Source organism: Lynx rufus, unplaced genomic scaffold (assembly GCF_022079265.1).
Source record: "Lynx rufus isolate CCGP_SWC_20201006 ecotype Redwood Valley unplaced genomic scaffold, mLynRuf1.p SCAF_9, whole genome shotgun sequence".
In the NCBI taxonomy this organism is placed as follows: Eukaryota; Metazoa; Chordata; class Mammalia; order Carnivora; family Felidae; genus Lynx; species Lynx rufus.
This window is the reverse complement of record NW_025814897.1, coordinates 80,159,125-80,182,783: the sequence shown is the minus strand read 5'-3', so window position 1 is coordinate 80,182,783 and position 23,659 is coordinate 80,159,125. Positions and strand designations below refer to the sequence as shown.

At 36.7% G+C, this 23,659-nt stretch overlaps 1 protein-coding gene across 1 annotated transcript in view; it reads right to left on the bottom strand.

Moving 5' to 3' along the window:
- LUZP2 (leucine zipper protein 2) overlaps positions 1 to 23,659 on the bottom strand; it is a 265,710-nt gene that overhangs the window by 64,517 nt on the left and 177,534 nt on the right. The window contains 2 exon segments of the mRNA XM_047072511.1: positions 7,352 to 7,519; positions 16,993 to 17,067. Coding sequence (XP_046928467.1) covers positions 7,352 to 7,519; positions 16,993 to 17,067 — 243 coding nt within the window.

Genomic DNA, 23,659 nt, shown 5'->3' with positions numbered 1-23,659 from the left:
CTTCAAGGGTCTTGGCTGAAACACGTGGGACAGAAACACAAACGTTTTCTCCCTTTGAAGGTCTCTGCCCTGATGTGGTAACTGGTGAGTTTTGGACCAGGAAGATGACCCCGTGGTGGGGAGGTGAGAACGACCCAGAAGTCCCCAAGAGGCACACTGCCTTGGAGTCACGGTGAAGGCAGGGCCCAGGTACACCTTCCTGATCATCCCTACAGAGGGACAAAGGCAGAGAGAAGCCGAGACCTTCCTGTACTGCATGCAGATACATCAGCCCTGAAGAGGAGAGGAGAGAGGAAGGAAGGAGGCTGGGAACTGTCTTTGACTAACATGCCAAGGCCTGTGTCTGGCATTTTTCTCATCTTATTTAATGTTCCCAGAAACGCTCAGAGGTAAACATCATTACCTCCACGTAAAGTGAATCCTAGCTCTTAACCTCCATATCATGCAACTGTAAACACCAATGGCATTGCTGTATTAGTAATTCATATTATTTCACCTAAAAGTAGACCTTTTAGTAATATGCCTCCTGTTCTTCCTCATACACTTATATATTTCCTAACTTACACAAAGTCACATTTAATACTTTATAATAAAATGAAAATAATTATGGGAAACAGTATAATAAATATATAAAAATTGTTAGTTTTTTTCAGAACATGTCATTAATTGAGCAAACAGTTTTTAAAAATAACTATTTTGCCCTTACTGAGCACTTAGTATTCATGTAGCTCTACCACACAAGCAGAAGACAAAAATAAATATGTTGATCACATATTGTTTGTATATTATGATGCCCAGTAGACCTATCTTAAACATTCAACGCACCAACACATAAGCCACACTCATACATACACGGTTAGTGTTATTTACTAACTCTGGGGTTAGAAGAACCCTGATTTGTAGTGTTTGTCAATTTCAATGGCATAAATACTACTCATTTTTCAATCTATCAACTTGATATTATTGGATATGAATTGGAAAGGTATCAGTGGCACAGCGCTGTAGTATTTTCACTCTCTGGACCCAAAAGACATAGAAAAGAGATAGATAAGACAAGAAAGAGATAATATCATAATGTGGTAGTTTTGGTATTTACCATGTTTGCTTATAGTAAGAGATAAGACAAGAAAAGAGATAGAAAAGACAAGAAAATAGATAATATCATAATGTGGTAGTTTTGGTATTTACCATGTTTGCTTATAGTAAATTTTACTTAATTGTAAGTGTATATAATTAATATTTAATAAGGGCTGTGGTTTAAGAGCTGACTAGGTCAAATTCTGAAAATTTATCAGTTGGCTTTAAAAGAAATTTTTTTTAATGTTTATTTATTTTTGAGAAAGGGAGAGACAGAAGGTGAGTGGGGGAGGGGCAGAGAGAGAAAGGGAGACAGAATCTAAAGCAGGCTCCAAGCTCTGAGCTGTCAGCACAGAGCCTGATGCACAGACCACAGGATCATGACCTGAGTCTAAGTCAGATGCCCACCCAACTGAGGCACCCAGGCACCCCAGCAGTTAGCTTTTAAAAGCAGGTATGAGTCATGGAATATTCACATTTCTAAATATACAAAATGGCTCGCATATTCTGTTGTTTTGTACTGGTAAAAATGGCATGAAAATGTCATGGTCCTCAGCCCAAATGTATATAATAAAGAGAGGATATCCCAATGAAAAGTAAGAGGTGTTCTTTTACCATAAACATTCCACTATTAAACTACACATAAAACCATACTTAAGTCATGTCTCTTCTCTGATGTCCTTTTGGTTCTCCTTTCACTCCACACTGTCTTATCAGGCAACTTAATCTACTTCCAACATTTAATTGCCATCCACGATGATAATGCTAAATCCTTTATTTGCACTCAGATGTCTTCCCTGAATTTCAGATTCAAATGTTTAATGTCTGCTGCATACAGACATTTGATTGCATGAGAGACCTCAAACACTTAGCATGTTGAAAAACAAACCAATTTGAGTTCTCCTCTTGCCTTTTGCATCACAGTGAATGAATGCAAGCACTGAGTGTTCTTCACTTCCTGCCTTTATGGATCCCACTTATATATAGCAGTTCTATGCCCCCATTAGCTCTGGAACCCTGTGTCCATTTCTGCACCCTAGATCAGATCACCGTCATCTCCTGCATGGATCAATGAAATAGAGCGTCACTGGTTTGCTTGTTTCCACTGCACTTTAGAGTTATTTTATTCAAATGCAGATCAGAGCTACTGGCTTGAACCTTTGCTCTTTGCCTCTCTGTTGGAACATTTTCTACATAAAAAAATACATAATCTCATAACAAAGACATAATCTCATGTGCTTTTGAATCCAAGTCTCCTTAGTTTTTACCTTTAATGAAAGCTATTGAATTCTAAATACTAAAAACAAACAGAGTCCTGACCTACCACATACCCCTTGCATTTTTTCTCCCCTCTCTCTTTACAGAGAATTAGCCTTCAGAGTCCAAAAGGTCAGGGTTGTGTGATTTCAAATTTGCATCCCCAATGATGATCACAGGCCTGTCTTACAGATGGAAAACAATTTAATTGAATAATAAGCCCATAATGAGCACTCAATAATATATGTTCTCTAACTTCCAAATAAGGAATATATCCAAGAAGAGGAGCACTGCTATGGATCGAGTATTTGTGTCCTCTAAAATTCCTGTTAAAGCCCTAACCCCCACTATGATGGTATTAGGAGATGGTCCTTCTGAAGGTAATTAGGTTTAGATTAAGTCCTGGTGGTGGGGTTCTCATGCTGGGATTAGTGCCCTTATAAAGAATATAAAGAGAGAGAGAGAGAGAGAGAGAGAGAGAGAGAGAGAGAGAGAAAGAGAGATTTCTTCCCATTCACACACGTCTAAGAAAGACCATTTGAGCACTTAGCTAGAAGGCAGCTGTCTACAATAGAGAAGAAGGACCCTTATCAAGAACTGAATCTGGGACCACCTTGATCTTGGGCTTCACAGCCTCCAGAACTGTGCGAAATTAGTGTCTGTTATTTAAGGCACCTAGTCTATGGCATTTTGTGGTAACAGCCCAAACTGGCTGGAAACACAGCAAGTGTCATTTCAAATGAATTCTGTAGAAACATCAGTCTGGACACTGACAAATGTAGAGCAAATCATGGAGCTAAAGCACAGTCATTTCCTTTAAGGAGAGAGGAATATGTAGCCATCACTGTATTCAATGTATGACCAAGAGCTGTGAGGGATAAACACTGTGCTATCAAAGCACTGAGAATAGAGATAAGTAATTTTAACTTGGAGGGTCAAGAAAAAATTCACTCAGATTAGAGAGAAGCAGAGAATGGAGAATATAATGAAGGAAAAGAGGCTGACTGACCTGACTGAGTGTTCTCAGCAGAAACATATAAAAGCATCCTCCAGAATTAAAAAAGTGAAGGTTATCAACACACTAATTATTTTTTAGGTTTTTGCTAGTAGATTTCTTGTAATATTGAACTTCCCACCTAATGAAAGCTGTGCTTTTAAAATCCACAGTGAACAATATATATATTTAATGTAATAATGTGTATATTACATTATTGTAATAATGTGTATATTACATTTATTGTAATAATGTGTATATTACAATAAATGTATGTATGTATGAATCACATATGCATATACACACACATGGATAATACAATGACAATTTTGACTGAATTATCAATCTTCTTTCAGAAAAATAAAATAAAATGACATTTTTTGGGGGGAGGGTTGGGGGCATTTTGTCTGTTTCCAGATGTAAGTTGAAAATAGCTTACTTGAAAATGTTTCACAGATTTCAGGAAAAAGCACTCAAAAGTTGAAGATTTAAGAAACCAAATAGAAGTAGATGAGACCAGTCATAAATCTTGGAAACGGGGATTATTTGTTTTTATTTTTATTTTTTAATGTTTATTTAAAACATTTAAAGGGAGGGGCAGAGAAAGCGGGGGGTGCAAAGGATCTGAAGCAGGCTCTGTGCTGGCAACAGAGAACTCACGAGCCTCGAGATCATGACCTGAGCCTAAGTAAGACACTTAGGAGCCCATATTTGTAATGTTCATGCCACAACAACACTCTGCTAGGCACTGAGGAAACTGAAGCATAGAGAGGGCAAGTGATGTGAGCCTCTCACAATTATACAGGCATAACATCACCATGTCCCTGTGGCTGCAGTTAGCCAACTCTGAAGATGTACCCGTTAAATGCCCTCATTTAAACGTTCCATTTTTGCCCGGGTGGCTCAGTTGGTTAAGTGTCTGACTTTGGCTCAGGTCATGATCTCCTGATTTAGGAGCTCAAGCCCTGCATCAGACTCTGTGCTAACAGCCCAGGGCCTGGAGCCTGCCTCATATTCTGTGTCTGCCTCTCTGCCCTCCCCACTTGTGCTCCCTCTCTCTCTCTCTCTCTCTGTCTCAAAAATAAGTAAACATTAAAAAAAATTTTCAGTTCCTTTTTAATATATATAGAGAAAAGGTTCCATGACTGAAGGGTTTCTCTTATATATACCCTATATGACATCATACCATTCAGGATTTTTAAAATGTTATCTGAGGTGCCTGCATAGAGATTAAGCCCCAAGTACACATAAAGTACAATCTCCACCACTAATGAAAAGATAAAGAATGAGGACAAACCAGAAACTGTAGAGAAGCTTTTAATGCCAATCCATAAACTAGAATGCTCTACAATACATCAACTTAGATTTACTGAATTTTATCTTAAGCAATTGGATTTTTCTGTTCTTGTTTTTTGAGAAATGAGCAATTCCTAAACGAGGCTCATCTAAATGCTTCCTACCTTTTTCTGTGATAAGCCAAGGGAAATAATAAATATTTATTTCAATGACAGGACCTACATTTATTCATAGTAAACCAGGTAAGTAACAATCAGTAATTTCCTTCACACAGTCAGGGTCATAGAGAGCCCAGTTTTAATTAGGCCTAAACAAACATATTTTGAGTTGGAGACAAGTGTTGTGTGCCCACAGAATTACAAAGTGCTTTGCCCAAAGTCATCAGACTTAATAAGGCTGAACCTTTGCTCCTCCCTTAGACCAACACTAAGGAAGTAGAGTGTGGCTTCCTGGTGGGTGGGTAACATTGTGTGAGAAGCTGGGCATTTTACCAGTAACCAGTTTCGGTGAATTTCTTCAGGGTTTTTCGGAAACATAAAAAACATTATTATGCAACTTTCTTCCTGAATTTGTTTAAGTAAATAAACACTTTAGACCTAGAGTTTTCAGAGGCAGGAAAAAATAAAGAAAAATATTGGCCTAAACATTTTAGAGATCCTTAGGTATACAATAAAACTAGAATAAGATTAAATGGAAATACATACTTTAAATGATTTTTGACAGAGAAACATGAGATTACACAGACTAAATCTGTGCAGTCCATACATTGATAACAGCTAAAAACATTACATTTTTTCTTGTTTTTGATTCAGAAAATAATATTTCTCTAATCTGCCATCTGTGCACACCTCTTTTAATCCAAATGTGGGGAATCAGAATAAGCAGTAAAAAAAAAAAAAAGCTCCAAATGTATGTACTACATCACTGTGTAATTGCATCAGTGGTTCTTGGGTGTGTCTGGGCTTTTAATGTTTATTTATTTTGAGAGAGAAAGAGAAAGCATGTGCACATGTGCACGGGCAGGGGAGGAGCAGAGAGAGAGAGAGAGGGAGAGGGAGAATCCCAAGCAGGCTCTGCGCAGACAGAGCCTCATCTCAGTAATGGTGAGATCATGACCTGAGCCAAAACCGAGAGTCGGGTGCTTACCCAACTGACCACCAGCTGCGCCTAGAATACTCATTGTAAGAGTAAGTGGTCCTAAGGCAAGTGATAAAAGAACCGGCACTCTCAAATATACTGCCTGAAACTAAACTTTCTGTAATAACTCTTTCAGATTGTCAGGATTTATTTAAGTGGGAGCCTGTAAATAGGAGGTTCTGACAACTGAAACAAAAAGCAACAAATGCCCCTCTGCCCTGTCTAAGGGAGTGTGGTGGTGCAGAGTTGGAGGAAGCTCTGCTTAACTCAATTGTTCACAAAATCTCCTGGGGAGCTTTTAGAAGCTACTGATGAGTAGAGACCAACCAGAAATAATTTAATGGGTTTGGGGGGAGTACCAAGGGTGAGGATTTTCTTACAAGTATCTCAAGTGAGTCTCACGTGTAGGAAGCGTTGAAAACTATGGACTTAATTTTTTTTTTTAATTTTTTTTTCAACGTTTATTTATTTTTGGGACAGAGAGAGACAGAGCATGAATGGGGGAGGGGCAGAGAGAGAGGGAGACACAGAATCGGAAACAGGCTCCAGGCTCCGAGCCATCAGCCCAGAGCCCGACGCGGGGCTCGAACTCACGGACCGCGAGATCGTGACCTGGCTGAAGTCGGACGCTTAACCGACTGCGCCACCCAGGCGCGCCTGGACTTAATTTTTTTAAAAACGATCTACTTTTGGAATGATAATGGTTATGCCCAAAAGAAAGTATTTTCCATATTAAGCTTCTGGTGCATACTGGTATGTGGTATAAGATGTTTTCTTTGGGTGCCTGGGTGGCTCAGTCAGTTAAGCGTCCAACTTTATTTTTAATTTTTTTTAATGCTTATTTAATTTTTTGAGAGACAGTGATCAGGGGAGGGGCAGAGAGAGAGGGAGACAACGAATCTGAGGCAGGCTCTAGGCTCTGAACTCTCAGAGCCCAGCGTGGGGCTCAAACTCACAGACTTTGAGACGACCTGAGTCGAAGTCAGACGCTCAGCCGACTTAGCCACCCAGGCACCCCAAGCGTCTGACTCTTGATTTCAGTTCAGGTGATCTCATGGTTTGTGGGATTGAGTCTCATGTTGGGAGTCTGTTTGGGATTCTCCCTCTCCCTCCCTCTCTGTCCCTCCCCTGCTCATGTACTCTCTCAAAATAAATAAATAGACCTTTAAAAAAGGAGATTTTAAATTATAAAATAATTATCATCATTAAGATATTATTAAGTAACATAAAATTAAATTGTATAATGAGAAAGGTATTAAATTATAATACTAAGCGATTATAGTTATTATAAATAAAATGCTCTTAAAATATTATTTTAAAATCATTTTAGATTTTAGAATAATAATGACGATTATTTTACAGTTATGTAATCTTGCCTAAAGAAGAACTGGCTCTCTAGAAAAAAATGATGTCTTCCAATGTTCTCCAAGTGACCACAAAGACATTACAAAGGGTTACTAACTTCTACTTACTTCCTAATCGTTCAGTGAATTTGATACCTTACTTGGATCCACTCTGCTGATCACATAGAATAAAATATAAAGACAGTGTATTATTTGATTATACTTTCAGAGCATGACTAAAGTGTACCTTGATTTTTGTCCTCGCATCAGGAATCATACTGTCAATTGTCCCAGGGGGAACTGACATCTGAGTTGGATTTGTCCTGGCTAGACTCAAAGGGGGAGGCGGTTGATTACGGAACACAGTTGACAGGCAGAGATGGACGGTCTCTTTCATTGCTTTCAGCTGTGAGTCCTATGGAAAAAACGAGAGAGATGACAACTGTTAACATGTGGTTCTGGTGGTCCTTGATTTTATTTGATTTGATTCTCCCTGTCCTCCTAGCCTACACTCATTCCCCACACAAATGCCTACCAATTTTCAAATGTAATTGCTTAACTTCTAAATTCCGCTATGACGTGCTGTTTAATGCACACATAGTCTGTTTTTAGGAGCTGTGTCTCATGATATATTTTGAACACTGAAATTGAGAGACATGTTACTCGAATGGATATGATTTCAATAGTGATAGTTTGCTGGCAAGGCAATGTATGCTAGGGTCATCTTCAAGTAGAAAACGTCCTTAGAAACCTGCCATCTTTCTATTAATATTAATCTCTTTTACTACAAATTATTCACAGGGGCAATGTAGGCCCCTGTGTTTTTCAGATTAGCCTGCAGCACCACTCAATTTCTCCACATATTGGAGAAAACAAATTTTGTTTCTAATAAAACTCTTACTTCCTATGGGCCTTGTTAAGTGGGCCTTGTTACTCTGATGTGATTGTAAATTATAAAATTTACACTTTATTCTATTTGCATAGGATATCACAGTATTTCAAACTCTTTCACATGCGAGAAATAAGTTTATGTTTTCTAACAACTGTGAAACTGGTATCATTATTACTATTTTAATTAAAGAAATGAAAGCTCAATGTTTTCAGACTTTTTTTTTTTTCTGGTTTATATCACAAGGCAGACCAAACTAACGTAGACAACTATCTGTAACTCCCATCTTACCACCAGATTCCACTGCTAAAAATATTTTTAAAAGTTGATAGAGTAAAAAATAATAATAATATAAAGCTGAGTACAAATCACAGAGAGACCCCCCCCCCCGACCCCCCACCCGGAGCCAAAATAGAGACCTACAACTTTTAGGAATCTTATGGTAACTCAGGGATAATTTTGGGTATGGATGTAGGCCCAAATAGGAATATGTTACATAATCATCTGTCTCAACACATGAGATGTGGTGTTTGGCGCAAGAGAGATGAAGAGATGAGTTACTGGGGTCAAGATCCCTGGACAAGCTGGCACATGTGGAGACGGCACATGCAGTGTATGCACGGATCAGTGGAATGGCGAAGTCTGTTGTCTTCCCGGTAAGGTAGCATACTCCTCAAAAATCTACTGTCTTTTATACACTATGCCAGGAATACACCTCCGTGTAGTGTCTGCTCCTCTTTCCTGTTCTATGGCATAGATCCTTCCCAAGGTCTCCCTCTGAGCTTCCTACTCTTCTGTGGTACATGACAAGATTTTTTTTGAAGACGAGAAAGAGTGTCTTGGCAGAACATCAGTTAAGACATCTATTTCGTGATAGCAAGAGATTAAAAACAAAACAAAGCAGCAAGAAGAGCAGCAACTTGGAAATATATAAGAAACAGAACCAATGTGTATTTTCTTCTCATTAATATTTCCCTGACAAGTTATCTAAGACAGCATAAAAATCTGATAAGAACTAGGATGGAGGAGTGTTGTTAAGTGGACAGGACATGGCTAAGTTGAATGATGACCTTTTTCCTCAAAATGGTCCCTTTTATCTGCTTGCCTGAGCCCCTAACTTCCTGTCCTTCTTCCACCCCATTACTTTCTTTCCTTTCTCCTTTCTATTCTATCATGTATTTGTCTTCTTCATATAATTTATCTCTAATTTTTAATTTTTATGCATGTATATATATATGTATGTGTGTGTGTGTGTATATATATATATATATATATACACACACACGTATAAATTGACTATTTTGTTCAAAACTGTGTATTTAGCACTTATCATGATCCTTGACACATTAGAAGGGTCTCGCCAGAAAGTGTTTTGAATAAATGACTTAAACACTTAAGTGAAAGTGTTGTTTCTCTATGTCAAGGAAGGAGAGTGACAAGCTATCTCAATGAAAAAAAAAATGAAATAATCGTTCAAATTTCTCTCCCTACTGGTGCTTTGTTATAATCTCGGCTGACTCTTTTTTTTCCGTCAATATGGACTAGAAGATGATGGCATTGTGTGTTGTGTCAGAAGTGAAATATTCCAGGTAGTACTTAATAATTTACATATGTTTTCTGTCTCACATATTATAGCAAGACAATGGAAATAGAGCTAATATGACAGAGTCAGCAGGTTTGGGCCCAGACTCAAGGTTAACGTGCCTCTGAAATGTAGACTTTCAATCACCTCAGATCATGCAGGAAGGAATGATGGTTATTTTATTCACTGCATTCAAACCTTGGACCCTCTAAATACACTATGTATATAAAAGTTGGATCTATAACAGGCCTAAGGTACACTTCACCATAGCAAACAAATTTCTGAGTAATGGCTGAACTTGGATGCTGAAATTATATAATAAACTGCATCAAGTTAATAGCTTAGAACATCAATTTCCAGCAAATGCTGTTCAGGCAAGATAAAATTTCCACTAGAACAATACAGGGGTGGGGGGGAGAGGTACATATATGTTATATTTTTAATGATCCGAACTTGGTGCGATAATCTCATCTGTTTGCATAGGTCTCCTGACGTGACAGAATCAACGTCACAATGACACAACTTCCAGCTCACCACCTTTCATGGCCACGGTAGTAGGACTATCTTTGCTCTTCTGTTTCAACCGATTCCTAACCTCTTACCTCCTGATTTTATTTCTTTTTTGAACCATAAGAACTTGACCTGCTACCTTAGATTCTGTCTCTGCTCCTTGATTACACTGTAGATTTTTCCTGCCAGACACCCCAGTTGGCTGTGAGCCACCCTGTCCTCATTTGCTCAGCTTTCTACCATAAAAACATCTTCCTAGTTAGTTTCTCTGACTTAAGAGAGACTGTTAAGGATACTACGCAGGGTTTGGCTTGACCCAGTTCCATGAGCAGGTCTCAGAAAATGATTTTATACCACAACATCATTATATTTTCATTTATACTGCTGGATGCAGTCTGTTTTGAAATTGAAGGCTACTGTTCATTTTGAAGTTCACCTTAACAGTATGTCACCTAATGAAATACAATGTAAACTGTATAAAGTATATTTTGCCCAGGATCTTACAACCTATTCCCTCCTAAGGTCAGTCTTGTTTTCGCCCTGCTTTTCTTCTCATTGCACCAAACCCCTCTTCCCACTTTGTTTTGCCACATGATAGTAAAAGGCAAACTTCTTAAGAAAAACCTGATTGCCACAACGCCTTTTATTTATAGCCCATCAAAGATTCCAAACGAATTTGTATCCTAGAGCCTTTACACTTGCTGTTTCTTGTGCCTACACAACCGCTTTTCCAAATATCTACGAGAAAACTTCCACTTAAAATTTCTCTCTCAGTTCACATCTTATCTTCTTGGAAACACAGTCCCTGAATACCCCTTCCTTAAAGTCTCTGACACATTTCTTACATTAAGTCCTATGGAGCCTTGTTGTCATTGCAGACTACCTTATTGTTTATATGGTTAGTGTTTTATCTATATCCATTATAATTTAATTTCGTTGATGGCCAGTAAAGCATCCCAGTTTCTAACTCAACAAATGTTTGCTCACTTAATAAATAAGGCAAACCCTCCAGAGGATATAGGCTGGTGCTGTTTTACATGAGAAAATATGAAATATTTCTCATTTTATCCTGTATATTGTATAAAGAAAGTATTCTTTTGGACATTAAAGCTTGTGCTATATAGTATGTGAAGCTGATAAGAAATTATTGTGTACACAGATGATCTTAACATGGTGGGAGATTTAGAAGGCAATTTCGTGTGTGTCTATAGGAGGACTCTTCTCAGAAAAATGTGCTTTTTTTCCTGGGAACAAGATATACCTTGCAAGGACAACTGTGCCTCTAATTTCTCACTTCCTAATAGACAGAAATTCACAAGACATTATTCATGCCTCTCTTAATTCATTTACATTAAGGTGTGAGGTCCTCAGAGATATCTGGGTGCAATATAGACTGCTGGCTTTGCAAAGACTACGAAGGGCTGTGAATCCAAATGTTCTCGCCTTAACTTTTATTTCTGCCATGAAATCAACTCTATGAATCCTGTAAGGCCATTTTGACAGTTTTGATTCTCTGCTCTAGGTGGAGAGATAAATAGCTTGTTCATTAATTTACGACATTGTATCTTCATTTATCTAGTTACTCAATAACGACCTATTATGCTCCTGCTATGCGTCAGACACATATGGCAAGACGACTTGTTCTTCTTTTCCTACTTAGTCCTGGGAATCTCTGAAGATTGCCTAACATGCGTCATCTTTGCTATGAATGTAATAGAATATGCTTTCCTGGGCAAAATTTTGTGAGGGTCCAACGCAAGGGAAACTTTTTTTAATAGGAAAGTTTGAGAGATAGATTTCCATACCATAAAGCTTTTATTTTTTTACAGGCCAGTAGCTGAGGCTAACGATAATTCATAAGATATTGCCAAATATATAATTGTTTGCAAAACCAAGGTTGATTCTTAGATCTTGAGATTATTATTGTGTATATTGGGATAGTAAACTGAAACTTCTTTTATTAAACATGTCGTGGGAACCACGTTAGAGTGTGAAGGTGTTTTGATAATATTTATGAGGTATTTAAGGTTATTTGAAGCCCAGATATAACATTCTTGAGCGCTAGGCAACTGAAGAGAGTAAAAAAAAAAGTCTCATATAAAGATGATGGAGAGAGGTGGAGAGCAATTTCATTAAACTGTACTTTTTATCCATTTTGAAGTGAGCTAGCATTTCCACCGGCCTTTATGACTGCAGTTTATGAGCCTCATACATATGGTACAAGAGATCTGTTGAAACCGACCTCCAGTAATACAAAATGCATTTATAGTTTACTGTAGCAAAAACAGTGACAAGATCCTGAAGGTTACAGAGAAAAACCTGTCACCACAGAGAGGCAGTGTCTATGATCTCACTCACTCATATTAATAATTACTATGCTCACTGAGGGTTTTCCATATGCCAAAAGTTCTCAGTACTTTTTTTTTGTTGGATGCATATGGTTTGTCATTACCCTTATAAAGTAAGTTTTACTATATTCCATTTTGCAGTGAAGCATAAGGAGTTTGAGGAATTTGAACATGGTCATTCAGTGGAAGACGTATGATTTGAACACAGGTAGACTGATTCTGGAGACCTTTATATAAATACTGCAATATCAAGCCTCTCCTGCTGAATCCAGACTGTGGCACGGTGTGAGCTAGGCACACCTAAGTGGGGAATGGATAGAGATGGGGTGGAGAAAAGCATAGAATGGGTAAGACAAAGGTGGGAAAAAAAAAAAACCACAAAAACTACGTTAACCTGGGGTTCTGTGACTAAGGCCAAATTATAATTTGCCCATGAAGTATTATGTGACCATACCAGTTTATACAACCCACAAGTACTTAAAATATTCATTCTCTGTGCTTCGGAGACCTCCTAGCTCTGCAAACAATTATTTCCTAATTTTTGGTGCCCAATGAAATGTGAGAGGTGTGGAATCCCAGACCATGATTCATACATGTTTTCAGTTTCCCATACATCCTACTGCATGGTAGTCACAGGACTGGCATGTCAAACCTATGTAGCCATTTCAAACCTGACTAAGTGGATTATTTGAAGTCAAACCACAGAAACGATTTAACGTAAGGGAGAACATTCTAACAGAATTGTTAAAAACTTAGAGGAGGCTGGACTGGCTCAGGGTCATAGGAATCCAGTGTCTTCCCAGGATGTAAAGCATGTTATAGAGATTGTGGCAGGGATGTCCAGAGAAAGGATTAAAAAAAAATTTTTTTTAATGGTCTAGTTGAATTTTAGGATCATATGTATTCTGATTTTCTGATTCTCTCAACCCTGTAAAGACTTTTTTCCCTTTTTAAAAAGTAGTATTTTATAGCATGAGTTGGATATAGTCAACACACATTAACATAAATTAGTATAAACTTCTCTTTTCATAAATTAATAAAAAAATCTCATAAAGCTGGAATCTTGGTAACATGAATTATACTTGACCTCTCTTACAAAATAGCAAGCAGACTTCCTCAAAACTACTAAATATTATTTTAAATACTCAGAAAAACACAAAATAAGACAATCACAAAGGAATGGAGTTGTTAAAATATCTAGTTGTTTATTCAAAAGCCTCATTGTCAAAGATCTAAACCTTAAGAAGCAATATCATTAGAATTCACAAAATGCCCTTACTAATTTGTTAGTATAATACCTTCTGGATATCCTGTTTGAAAAGTTAGCTATGCTAGCTATGTAATTGTTTTTGGCCATATGTGGTAATGCCTACGTGAGACCCAAGTACCTGGGAAGTAGAATTTTAGCCTGGTTCTTCACAGCTACTGCAGAGAAGGGAGATACCTTAAGAACTCCATAATGAATCTGCCTGAAATATTCCGTCTACTCTTTCCTGTATCAAAACACCCATAGTTTAACTTGGTGGCTAGAAGGCAACCTCTTTTCCTTAGAAAACTGCTAAATGTATACAGTGTATTATTTCAAAGCAAGTCTATGATCATCTTACTTGTTTATTTTTTAAAATAAAATGGTTGCTATGCTGTGATCTCCAAAATGGAAAGCTCTTGACGGGAGATAGCACACTTTCTTTATTTTTTAACGTAACTTATTTTGAAAAATATAGGGGTATATAGAGAACAATATAACAAATATCAGGTAAATATCAATCTGAATTAAATGTTAAAAAGCATCATGTTTATTATATATATTTGTCACATATGGTATTTATTATAATTTTATAAAATACATATGAAACATGCATATACATATTGTTAATATACACATATGCATGGCATGTATTATATGTATCTAACGTATATATACAATGCATATATAGAACATGACGCATGTATATAATTTGTACAATACACATATGTGTGTATATGAATTAAAGACTATTTATCTGTGTCTATACAATTACTAGAGAATTTATACAACTATTAGTAGAAGTATTTTAAAGCATTCTTAGTGTTATTTTACTCCATCTTTCCCCAAGGCTATTGGGTCCTTGAATTTGATATGTATTTTTCTACTTCAGCTATTTATCTGATATATAATCAAAACACAATGTGATTTGTGTATTTGAACAATTGTTGAATACTATATATATAATTCTGAATATTTTTACTCAACAGTATATGTTACAGATGTATCAATATTGATATAAATGTCTTATATTTATTCATTAATATTAAATTTTGATTACTATTTGAAAATGTAAGTATGGAAAATATATAAAATGTATATGCTAATTCTAACAGTAAACATTTAAATTATTTCAATTTGCTATTAATACAAACATTATTGTATTCAATGTCTTTATGCATGTTTCCAAGCACATAGGGATAGTGCAAATTCTAGGATACATACATTTACACTGATTTAATAATTATACTCCTACCACTAGTGTATCAGAATTTGGTATCATCAGGCTTTTTAATTTTTACCAATTTGATGGTGCTGAGATGACATCTCATTGTTTTTATTCGCATTTAAAATTTTCTAAAGTTAGGTACCTTTTGTTAATAAATTGCAGTGAAATATAGAAGATAATGGAAAAAGTGCATGGGTCTTAAGTGTACTTTTAAAAATTTATACACAATTTAAAGGAATATTGCTGTTTACATATTGATTTAGGATTGTGACATCTGTCTCTTGGATTGATCTATAATTTTCCATGTGGAAAATTTTTAAGTCATTATCCCTACAAATATTGCTTCTGTTTGTCATTCTTTCTGGGACAACAGTTATAAATACTTTAATTTTTTTTGAATTGATATACATTTCTTATTCTCTTTCTATTTACTTTCCACTTATCTGTACCTTCTCTATATTAGTAAAGGTATTGGACATTAACTGTCCTTACATTTTACTTGTCTTCAGTTCTATTATGTCCAATCATCCAATCTTCTACTGAGCAGCATTAAAGTCTTAATTATGTGCATTATATTGTTCTAATTCTAGAATATCTACCTGATTTTTTATAGATTCTGAGTCTAGTGAAATATTTTATCTTTTTTTTTCTGTTTTGATTACTTTCCACTATTGTGACACACACACATCATCTTTGTAAAATTTCAGTTTTCTCATTTCAGTCTCTGAATCAGTTCCAGTTATGCTTTCCTTGTTTTCTTTTTGTATACTGATCAGATTGTATTCCCTCTCCACATGTCTAGAATGCTTTCATTACATGTCAAACACTGTGTATAAATGAACCAAAAATTCCCCAGATGATATCTTCCACAAGAAAGGGTCTACCTTTCCAATGTTAGACAGAATGATGGCTGATAATTCCAATCCAATCAAGAATTGATCTCAGGGGGATGTGTTGAAGGCCTAGTAAAATGCAGATTACTCCTGGATAGCCCTGTTACTTTCCAAGATTTTGATGGAGAATAATGTGGTGTTTGTCTCCTTAAGTCTAAAATGCTATGATTGATTTCTCAGATTCAGAGTTTCCTATATTAACATGTGCTAGATATATGAACTAAGTATTACAGAAAATTGCATTGGGTATTTGATAAATGGGTGTGAGGAAACAAAGAGATTATTTTAAAATAACTCTACTCTTTTGTTCTGAAAGAATTATAGAATGAAGGAATATTTACTTACTATAATTTTATAAACTTGATTTAAAAGTGAAAAAAAGAGAGGCATTAAGAAATGTTGCCAGATACCATAATTCTGAATTATATAATCAATTTATTCCTCTACGTTTCCTTCTCCATATGCCAATGGCCTAGTCTCCATGTATCTCTCATATGAAGAGTACTGAAAAGCACAGGTAGGCATCATATTGGAGTTGTGGTTTATCCTGGCAACACATAATCGTAACACAATGGAAGATTAATAAAACCAAAATGAAATAGGTAGGGTGAAAAGAGGTGAAGAAAATCTTTTGGAATTAGTGGTGATGGCAGCACAACTTTGTGAACTTTAAAAATGCAACTGTCATGGCAATGAATTATATTTAAGAAAAGCTGTCCTAAAGATGGACAGTCACCCACACTTTCATTATCTTGGTTAGGACAGATTTGTTTAGGACAGCTACCTTCCTGATTCATGACTCTACCTCCAGAACTCTGATTTAAAATTTCCAAAATAAAAAGTGTCAATGACTACTTCCGTTTGTTTCATAACTCATTCAACCAGAGTTAATACATGGCATCTTTGTTGGTGCTTTCAAGCATGTTTATTCGTAGTATTATGGAACAAATGTACCAGTAAGGTGGAAAATGAAGCCATGAACTCACAAGGCTGAACCTTGAGTCAGTTTACTGTAGCAGCAAAAACAAGGAAAGAATTGGGTTCCCAGGAGAATATCAAGTACTCATGAATTCTATAACCATCTTCCAAGCATGGCATCTGGAACTGCATTAATAAATCAAGTGAAGCAATAGGTATACCCTAGTTTTGCTGCTAAAACTGAAGTTGTAACGATTCACGGATGTAAACTTACCCGGTCAAGAGCTGCTTTCTCCAGCTCAATTTTGGCCACAGCTAATTTTCGTTCCAGATCAGTAAGTTGTTGGGCCTGTAAAATGAAAAAAAGCAAATCTTTTTAAGTAAATTCTATAATGTCCCTTTTTACTTTAAGCATCTTTCATTCATTGCAAAGAATTAAAAAAAAAAAAAAACCTTGTGAAATCTATTTAGAACTCAGGTTAAAAGTTTTGTATTATATGTGGTTAAGCTTCAGAAAATGGTTTGTTCTGGATTAATACACACTAAATTCTTTACTGGACCAACACATCTAGTTGCTGAGTTCCAGTTCAAGTCCCTGAAAATACTCGGAAATAAATCAGTTATGTTTCTAGTTGTTCTGGACTGAATTTTATTTCCCTAAAATTCATATGTTGAAACTCTACCTCCTCCCACCACGTGGTTGGATTTGGAGACAAGCCCTTTACAGAGGTAAAAAAGGTGAGATGAGGTCATAAAGGGGTGACTCTAATCCCGTATGACTGATGTCCTGATAAGAAGAGACACCAGAGACCTATCTCTCTCCATGCTCACCTGGAGTAAAGGCCATGTGAAGACACAGTGAGACGGCACTCTCTGCAAGCCAAGGAGAGCCCTCACAAGAAAACAAATCTGCCAGCACCTTAGTCTCACATTTCTTGCCCTCAGAATGGTGAGAAAATAAATTTCTGTTGTTTAAGCCACCCAGTCTGTGGCTTATGTTATGGCAGTCTTTTGTTATGACAGCCTGAGCATCTAATTAACAGCATGTCAAAGACAAGAAGATATATGCTGGTGACTTCTGGAATGAAAGGAGTCTCTCTTCTTTATCAGAGTGAATAAACAGCATATATTTTTTTAAATTTTTCTTGGTAATATTGTACAAGGATGTTTACGTCTAAGTTCTAATAGCCTCATTTCTAGAAAACGAGAACATCATGAGGCTAAAATTGCCCTAGAGAAGAAAGCAGAGCATAGAAAATAGCAAATAAATGTATTATAGGATCTGGTGAATGAAAACTTCTCAACCAAACCACACATGAAATCAAATGAACTTTGCATTTTCATTAACGTGAGTAAATAAGATTGATTTTTCATTAATTAAATTCTTGTTAGATACTTACATTTCGTTATTTAAAAATAAAAGATCCCAATCTTCTGCTTACAGTAACTGGTCTTGGTCTAGTCCTTGTCCATAAACAACTATAAGCTAACTATGTCAGGTTGTGAACCAGGAAATATGGAAAACTCACTGCGTGAGAACTGTCACTATACCAGACTTTTTGCGTCAGGGCAATTTCCTGACCTAGCTGCAAGGGCTGTGGCCCAAGCAGATCACTGTAATTGCACCCAGCTGTGGAGGCAGAGATCAGAGTTTGGGGATGATTAAATGCCTACGGTGTACTGGGAAAAGGAGCAGAGATAGAGGGAGGCAAGCAAGGGCAGCACTTCCAAAAATCAGTTTGTAGGGGTGTTCCTGAAAATCCTTGGCTGAGAAATGGGCTGCACATACACAGGGTGATATATTACACAAGGCTAATCACAAATAACTGTTATATGAGCAGAACAAAACCCACATCAGAGATTGAGCCTTGCAGAAGGATGTTAGCATTCTAGACACATTCATAAGCCTTATTTACACACCATAGGCAACAAAGGAACAGCCATGCACGAGAGCAGTGGTTGGCAAATTAAAACCCAAAGGCCAAATCTGGCCCACTGCCTGTTTTTGTAAATAAAATTTTATTGGAACACAGCCACCTTTATTTATTTATGTATTGTGAACTGTTGTGCTACCATGGTAGAATTGAGTACCTGCAATGGAGACCATATAGATTGCAAAGAGTGAAGTCTTTGTTATGTGATCCATTCTAGAAAATATCTGCTGAGGCCTGCTCTAATATAAAATCTACTTTCGGCCTACCTGAACTATATCTACATCAAAACCTAGATAAGATTCTGGGAGGTCAAGGTGGGGACAGAGTTTTGGAGGTTTAGCTCAGTCAAGTGAGAAGAACTTAGATATGATCTTGGACGTTAACATATATGCACTTACAAAGTATAAAGCCAACTCTACATCAAGGCAATACCAGTATTTTAACTGCATTATTGGACAAAAATTAACAATCTTAAAAAGCATATAAAATCCAGCATCTTTCTAACGTATAAATGACAATGTCCAGCACAGAATAAAATCTTACTAGGTATTCAGAGAAATGAAATATATGACCTAAAGTTAAACAAAAGAACAGATAATGGTAGCCAATGAGCCTGAGGAAACAGCTGAAGAAATGAAGCTTTCAGCAGAAAACCACCCCTTTCAAGTTTATTTTATTTTATTTTTTAATTATTTTTGGGAAAGAGAGAGACAGAGCATGAACTGGGGAGGGGCAGAGAGAGAGGGAGACACAGAATCCGAAGCAGGCTCCAGGCTCTGAGCCATCAGCCCAGAGCCTGACGCGGGGCTCGAACTCACGGACCGCGAGATCGTGACCTGGCTGAAGTCGGACGCTTAACCGACTGCGCCACCCAGGCGCCCCCTTATGCCAGATGAATTTTATAGAATATGCACTATGTCATTCATGTTACTAAAAAAAAAAGTCTTAAATATGCAATGGAACTTGTATTGTGTATGTAGAATTGATATGACAGAAAAATGGAGAAAAAGATATAGGCCAGGAGGTTGAATGAGTTTCCACCCATCCACTATTTGCCATTAGAGATAGATGGTAGTCGTGGGCAAATCATCTTTAATGCCCAAACATCTCCTTACAGATTTTTGTTCTTTATATTAGTCTTGGGAATCATGACAGCACTTTCTAGCTACTTCCCCAGTACTCTACTTAGCTTTTTGGTTCTTAACTAATGAGTCTTAGACTCTGAACCACACATATATAAAGTATAAAACATTCTATAAAACATCTAGAAGTTTTATTCATCATGACTATCACTAAAAATAAAAATTGCATTCATGAAAGGTGGATATCAGATGATTCCTTTTATACTGTGCATTGGGAAGTTTCTGTGATCTATATAAATCTGGATTGAACATATTGCTTTGAAATTTGATCTAGAAGTATCTCATTTTTCTTTACTGTCATATTTATCTACGTCATGAAGATAAAAAAACCTTCCTTAAATTAGTATGAATCTATTTTATCTCTGTCTATCATGAATTTTCTAAGAGAAAATAACTTCTAGGAGTAATGATTCTAGATCATATATAATATGTAATTTTTCATTTGCAATAGCTCGAGAAAAAATGGAGGTTGTCTACTTTGTGCCCTTTTTACGGCAGGTATCATCAGTTCAATATATACTATCTTAAAATCCTGGATGAGGAGTGGTCCTTCAAATTACATAAATAGCTTGCTACTTAATCTTATTAGTTAATAGTTACTTTAAATAATTATGAGTTTAAATAAACAATGAGATACCACATCACACCTGTCAGAATGGCTAAAATTAACAACTCAGGAAACAACAGATGTTGGCGAGGATGCAAAGAAAGGGGAACCCTTTTGCACTGTTCGTGGGAATGCAAACTGACGCAGCCACTCTGGAAAACAGTATGGAGGTTCCTCAAAAAATTAAAAATAGAGCTACCTTATGACCCAACAATTGCACTACTAGGTATTTATCCAAAGGATCCCAAAGTGCTGATTCAAAGGTATACATTCACCCCAATGTTAATAGCAGTACTATCAACAATAGCCAAATTATGGAAAAAGCCCAAATGTCCATCTACTGATGAATACATAAAGAAGATGTGGCATAAAAATACAATCATGGGGCTCCTGGGTGGCTCAGTTGGTTAAGCATCCGACTTTGGCTCAGATCACGATCGCACAGTCTGTGAGTTCAAGACCCACATCGGGCTCTGTGCTGACAGCTCAGAGCCTGGAGCCTGCTTCGGATTCTGTGTCTCCCTCTCTCTCTGCCCTTCCCCTGCTCATGCTCTGTCTCTGTCTCAAAAATAAATAAAAACATTAAAAAAATTAAAAAAAATACAATTAAATACTACTTGGCAATGAAAAAGCATGAAATCTCACCATCTCCAACAATATGGTTGGAACTACATGTCATTATGCTAAGCAAAATAATTCAGTCAGAGTAAAACAAGTATCATATGACTTCACTCATATGTGTAATTTAAGAAACACAACAGATGAACATAAGGGAAGGGAAGGAAAAATAAGATACAAACACAGGGGCAGGCAAACGATAAGAGACTCTTAAACACAGAGAACAAACTGAGGGTTGCTGGAGGGGACATAGGTGGGGGGATGGGTTAAATGGGTGATGGGCATTAAGGAGGGCAATTTTGGGGATGAGCACTGGCTATCATATCTAAGAGATGAACTATTGGGTTCTACTCCTGAAGACAAGACTACACTGTATGTTAACTCACTTGAATTTAAATAAATAAGTAAATAAATAAATAAACAAAATATAAACATTTTTCAAAATAAAAATAAAGTGTAAATATGCAATTACCCTTTGAAAAAAGAATACATACATACACACATACATACTTTGTGAATATAAATAAAGTATAAAATACTTTCTGCTTCTGTATTATTGTATTCATGGGTATTTTTGGTATTTACTTATATTCTTTTATATAATATAGATCTGTATTTTTGTTTTATTCTCTCTTTGCTAATACATAGTGATAAGCCCCATTTAATAATCATAAATACCATTTTGTAATTACCATGGTGTGGTAGGCACATGTCCATTCCCATATATTGCCTCCCAAATGTTATCATTAAACCTAGGAGGCAGATAGTATTACCATCTTTGACTAATTTGGAAAACGGAGCAGAGAGAATAGACACAGAACTAGAGTGAAGTTTTGGTACCAAGTATGCCTGACTCCAAACATACGACACTAAGCTACTTTTACAGTAATGGTTTAAAAGCTAAATTGGGCAACACAGGTCCTGGTATACCTACAAAGTAGACAACTTCACTCATGGCTCGGTTTCAACTGCTTTACATCACATTGCTTCTTAAACCTTTCTGTATTCATCATTAGAGCTATCAGTGTGTATTCTACATAGTCAGAAAACAAAATTATATTGGTGTTCTATTTGAAATCAGAGGCACTTTAACTTCACTGGTGGAATTACAAGTGTTTTACTAGGCTCTCAGAAGAGACAGAGATATTTCGACCCCAAAGCATTATATGATGTGTCACTGGCCTTCTTTATAGTTTACCGAATAAAGATTTCTTACACGCCTCAGGGTCTTCACATGTACCTGCTCTTTCTACTTATAATCATGGAAAATTCTCTGTTACCCTGTTTTCCCTGGTAAATTCCTACTCATCCTTTTTAGAGCCCAGTTGAAATGCTGATTCTCATAGACTGAAAACATAATTTCATCATTCTTGTTATATTCTTTGTGAGATATTGTATTTTTTATATTCCTTTTACCAGTTGTGATTCTTGAGATAGAAAATGATTGGTATGATATGGACACAACCCAATAAAATCTGACTCTGCTCTGAATGCTGGAACAAGGTTCTGAGAGTTCTTTGCTTGACAGGTGTCAAGTAGTCAAGCAGTCCCTAAGCAGCAGCACTTTGGCAGCTCCTAAGCAGGCTTGCCATATCCCCATCAATTCAGCCAGGAAGGAGACAGGAGCCCAAATAAATCTGGACAGTTTATTACTCACACTGAAAACATAAGGAAGATCAGCATGGTGTTGGGGCTCCATGTCTTTAGTATCACTGGATGACATCAAACCAGGGTGCCATATCAAAGGCAACATATGTCTCTCTGCCATTGTGGATCCAATTCCAAACTACAGCAAAGCCATTTAGAGCCCACAGCTATACCCAAAGGAGGAACAGAAGTGTAATATGGAAAGTCCCACACCTTAAAGACATTAGGAAGGCAAATAGGAAATTGCTACAAGGCAACCTCCTATGAGATAGGGAGGCAGATGAGAAACAGTCCTGTAACATCACCAAATAAGACTACCTGTCTTTATATGTTCCATGGAAGATCACAGGACATGCCCCCAATACTTGAGTTAAACCCCATGCTAGCCTTGCCTATGTGATCTAAATGTAGACGTACCTGGTTATCAGGATGTTATGGCAGAGCCATCGTGCTATAACAGGTGTTAGCCATTTATGGGTGAATGACAGCTAGGAGAGATGCCAGGAAAGATGAAGGGTTCAAGAAGGGCCAGCATGAAGGGGATAATAGTTACGTACCAGTTGGTACAGAAACACTTTAATATTTGGACAATCTGCACGTCTATATTAACATATACTGGCTAAGTCAATCCCTACTTATTACAGTTGTCATCTATCCATTTATCTGTTTGTTAATGTCTCATTCCCTCATTGGACAACAGTCTCAGAACACAAATTGCTTCTGTTTTGCTAACCCTTGAATCAATAATTCTTAGATTAGTGATGGGTACCTAGGAGATGCTTAATAAGTATTAGATGAATGAATGAATGAACAAATGAGTACATTTGGAGCTGACACCATGTAGTGTACTAAGAAAACAGATTTCTTATCTTTCTCCAGAGAACTTAATTTGTTTTGTCCTCAATTGTGTCTGTAGAACCCCAGTGTTTACAAGAACTCTATACTTAATTGAACATTTTGAAGATAAAATTTTGAGTCCTTACTTTTCCAGGC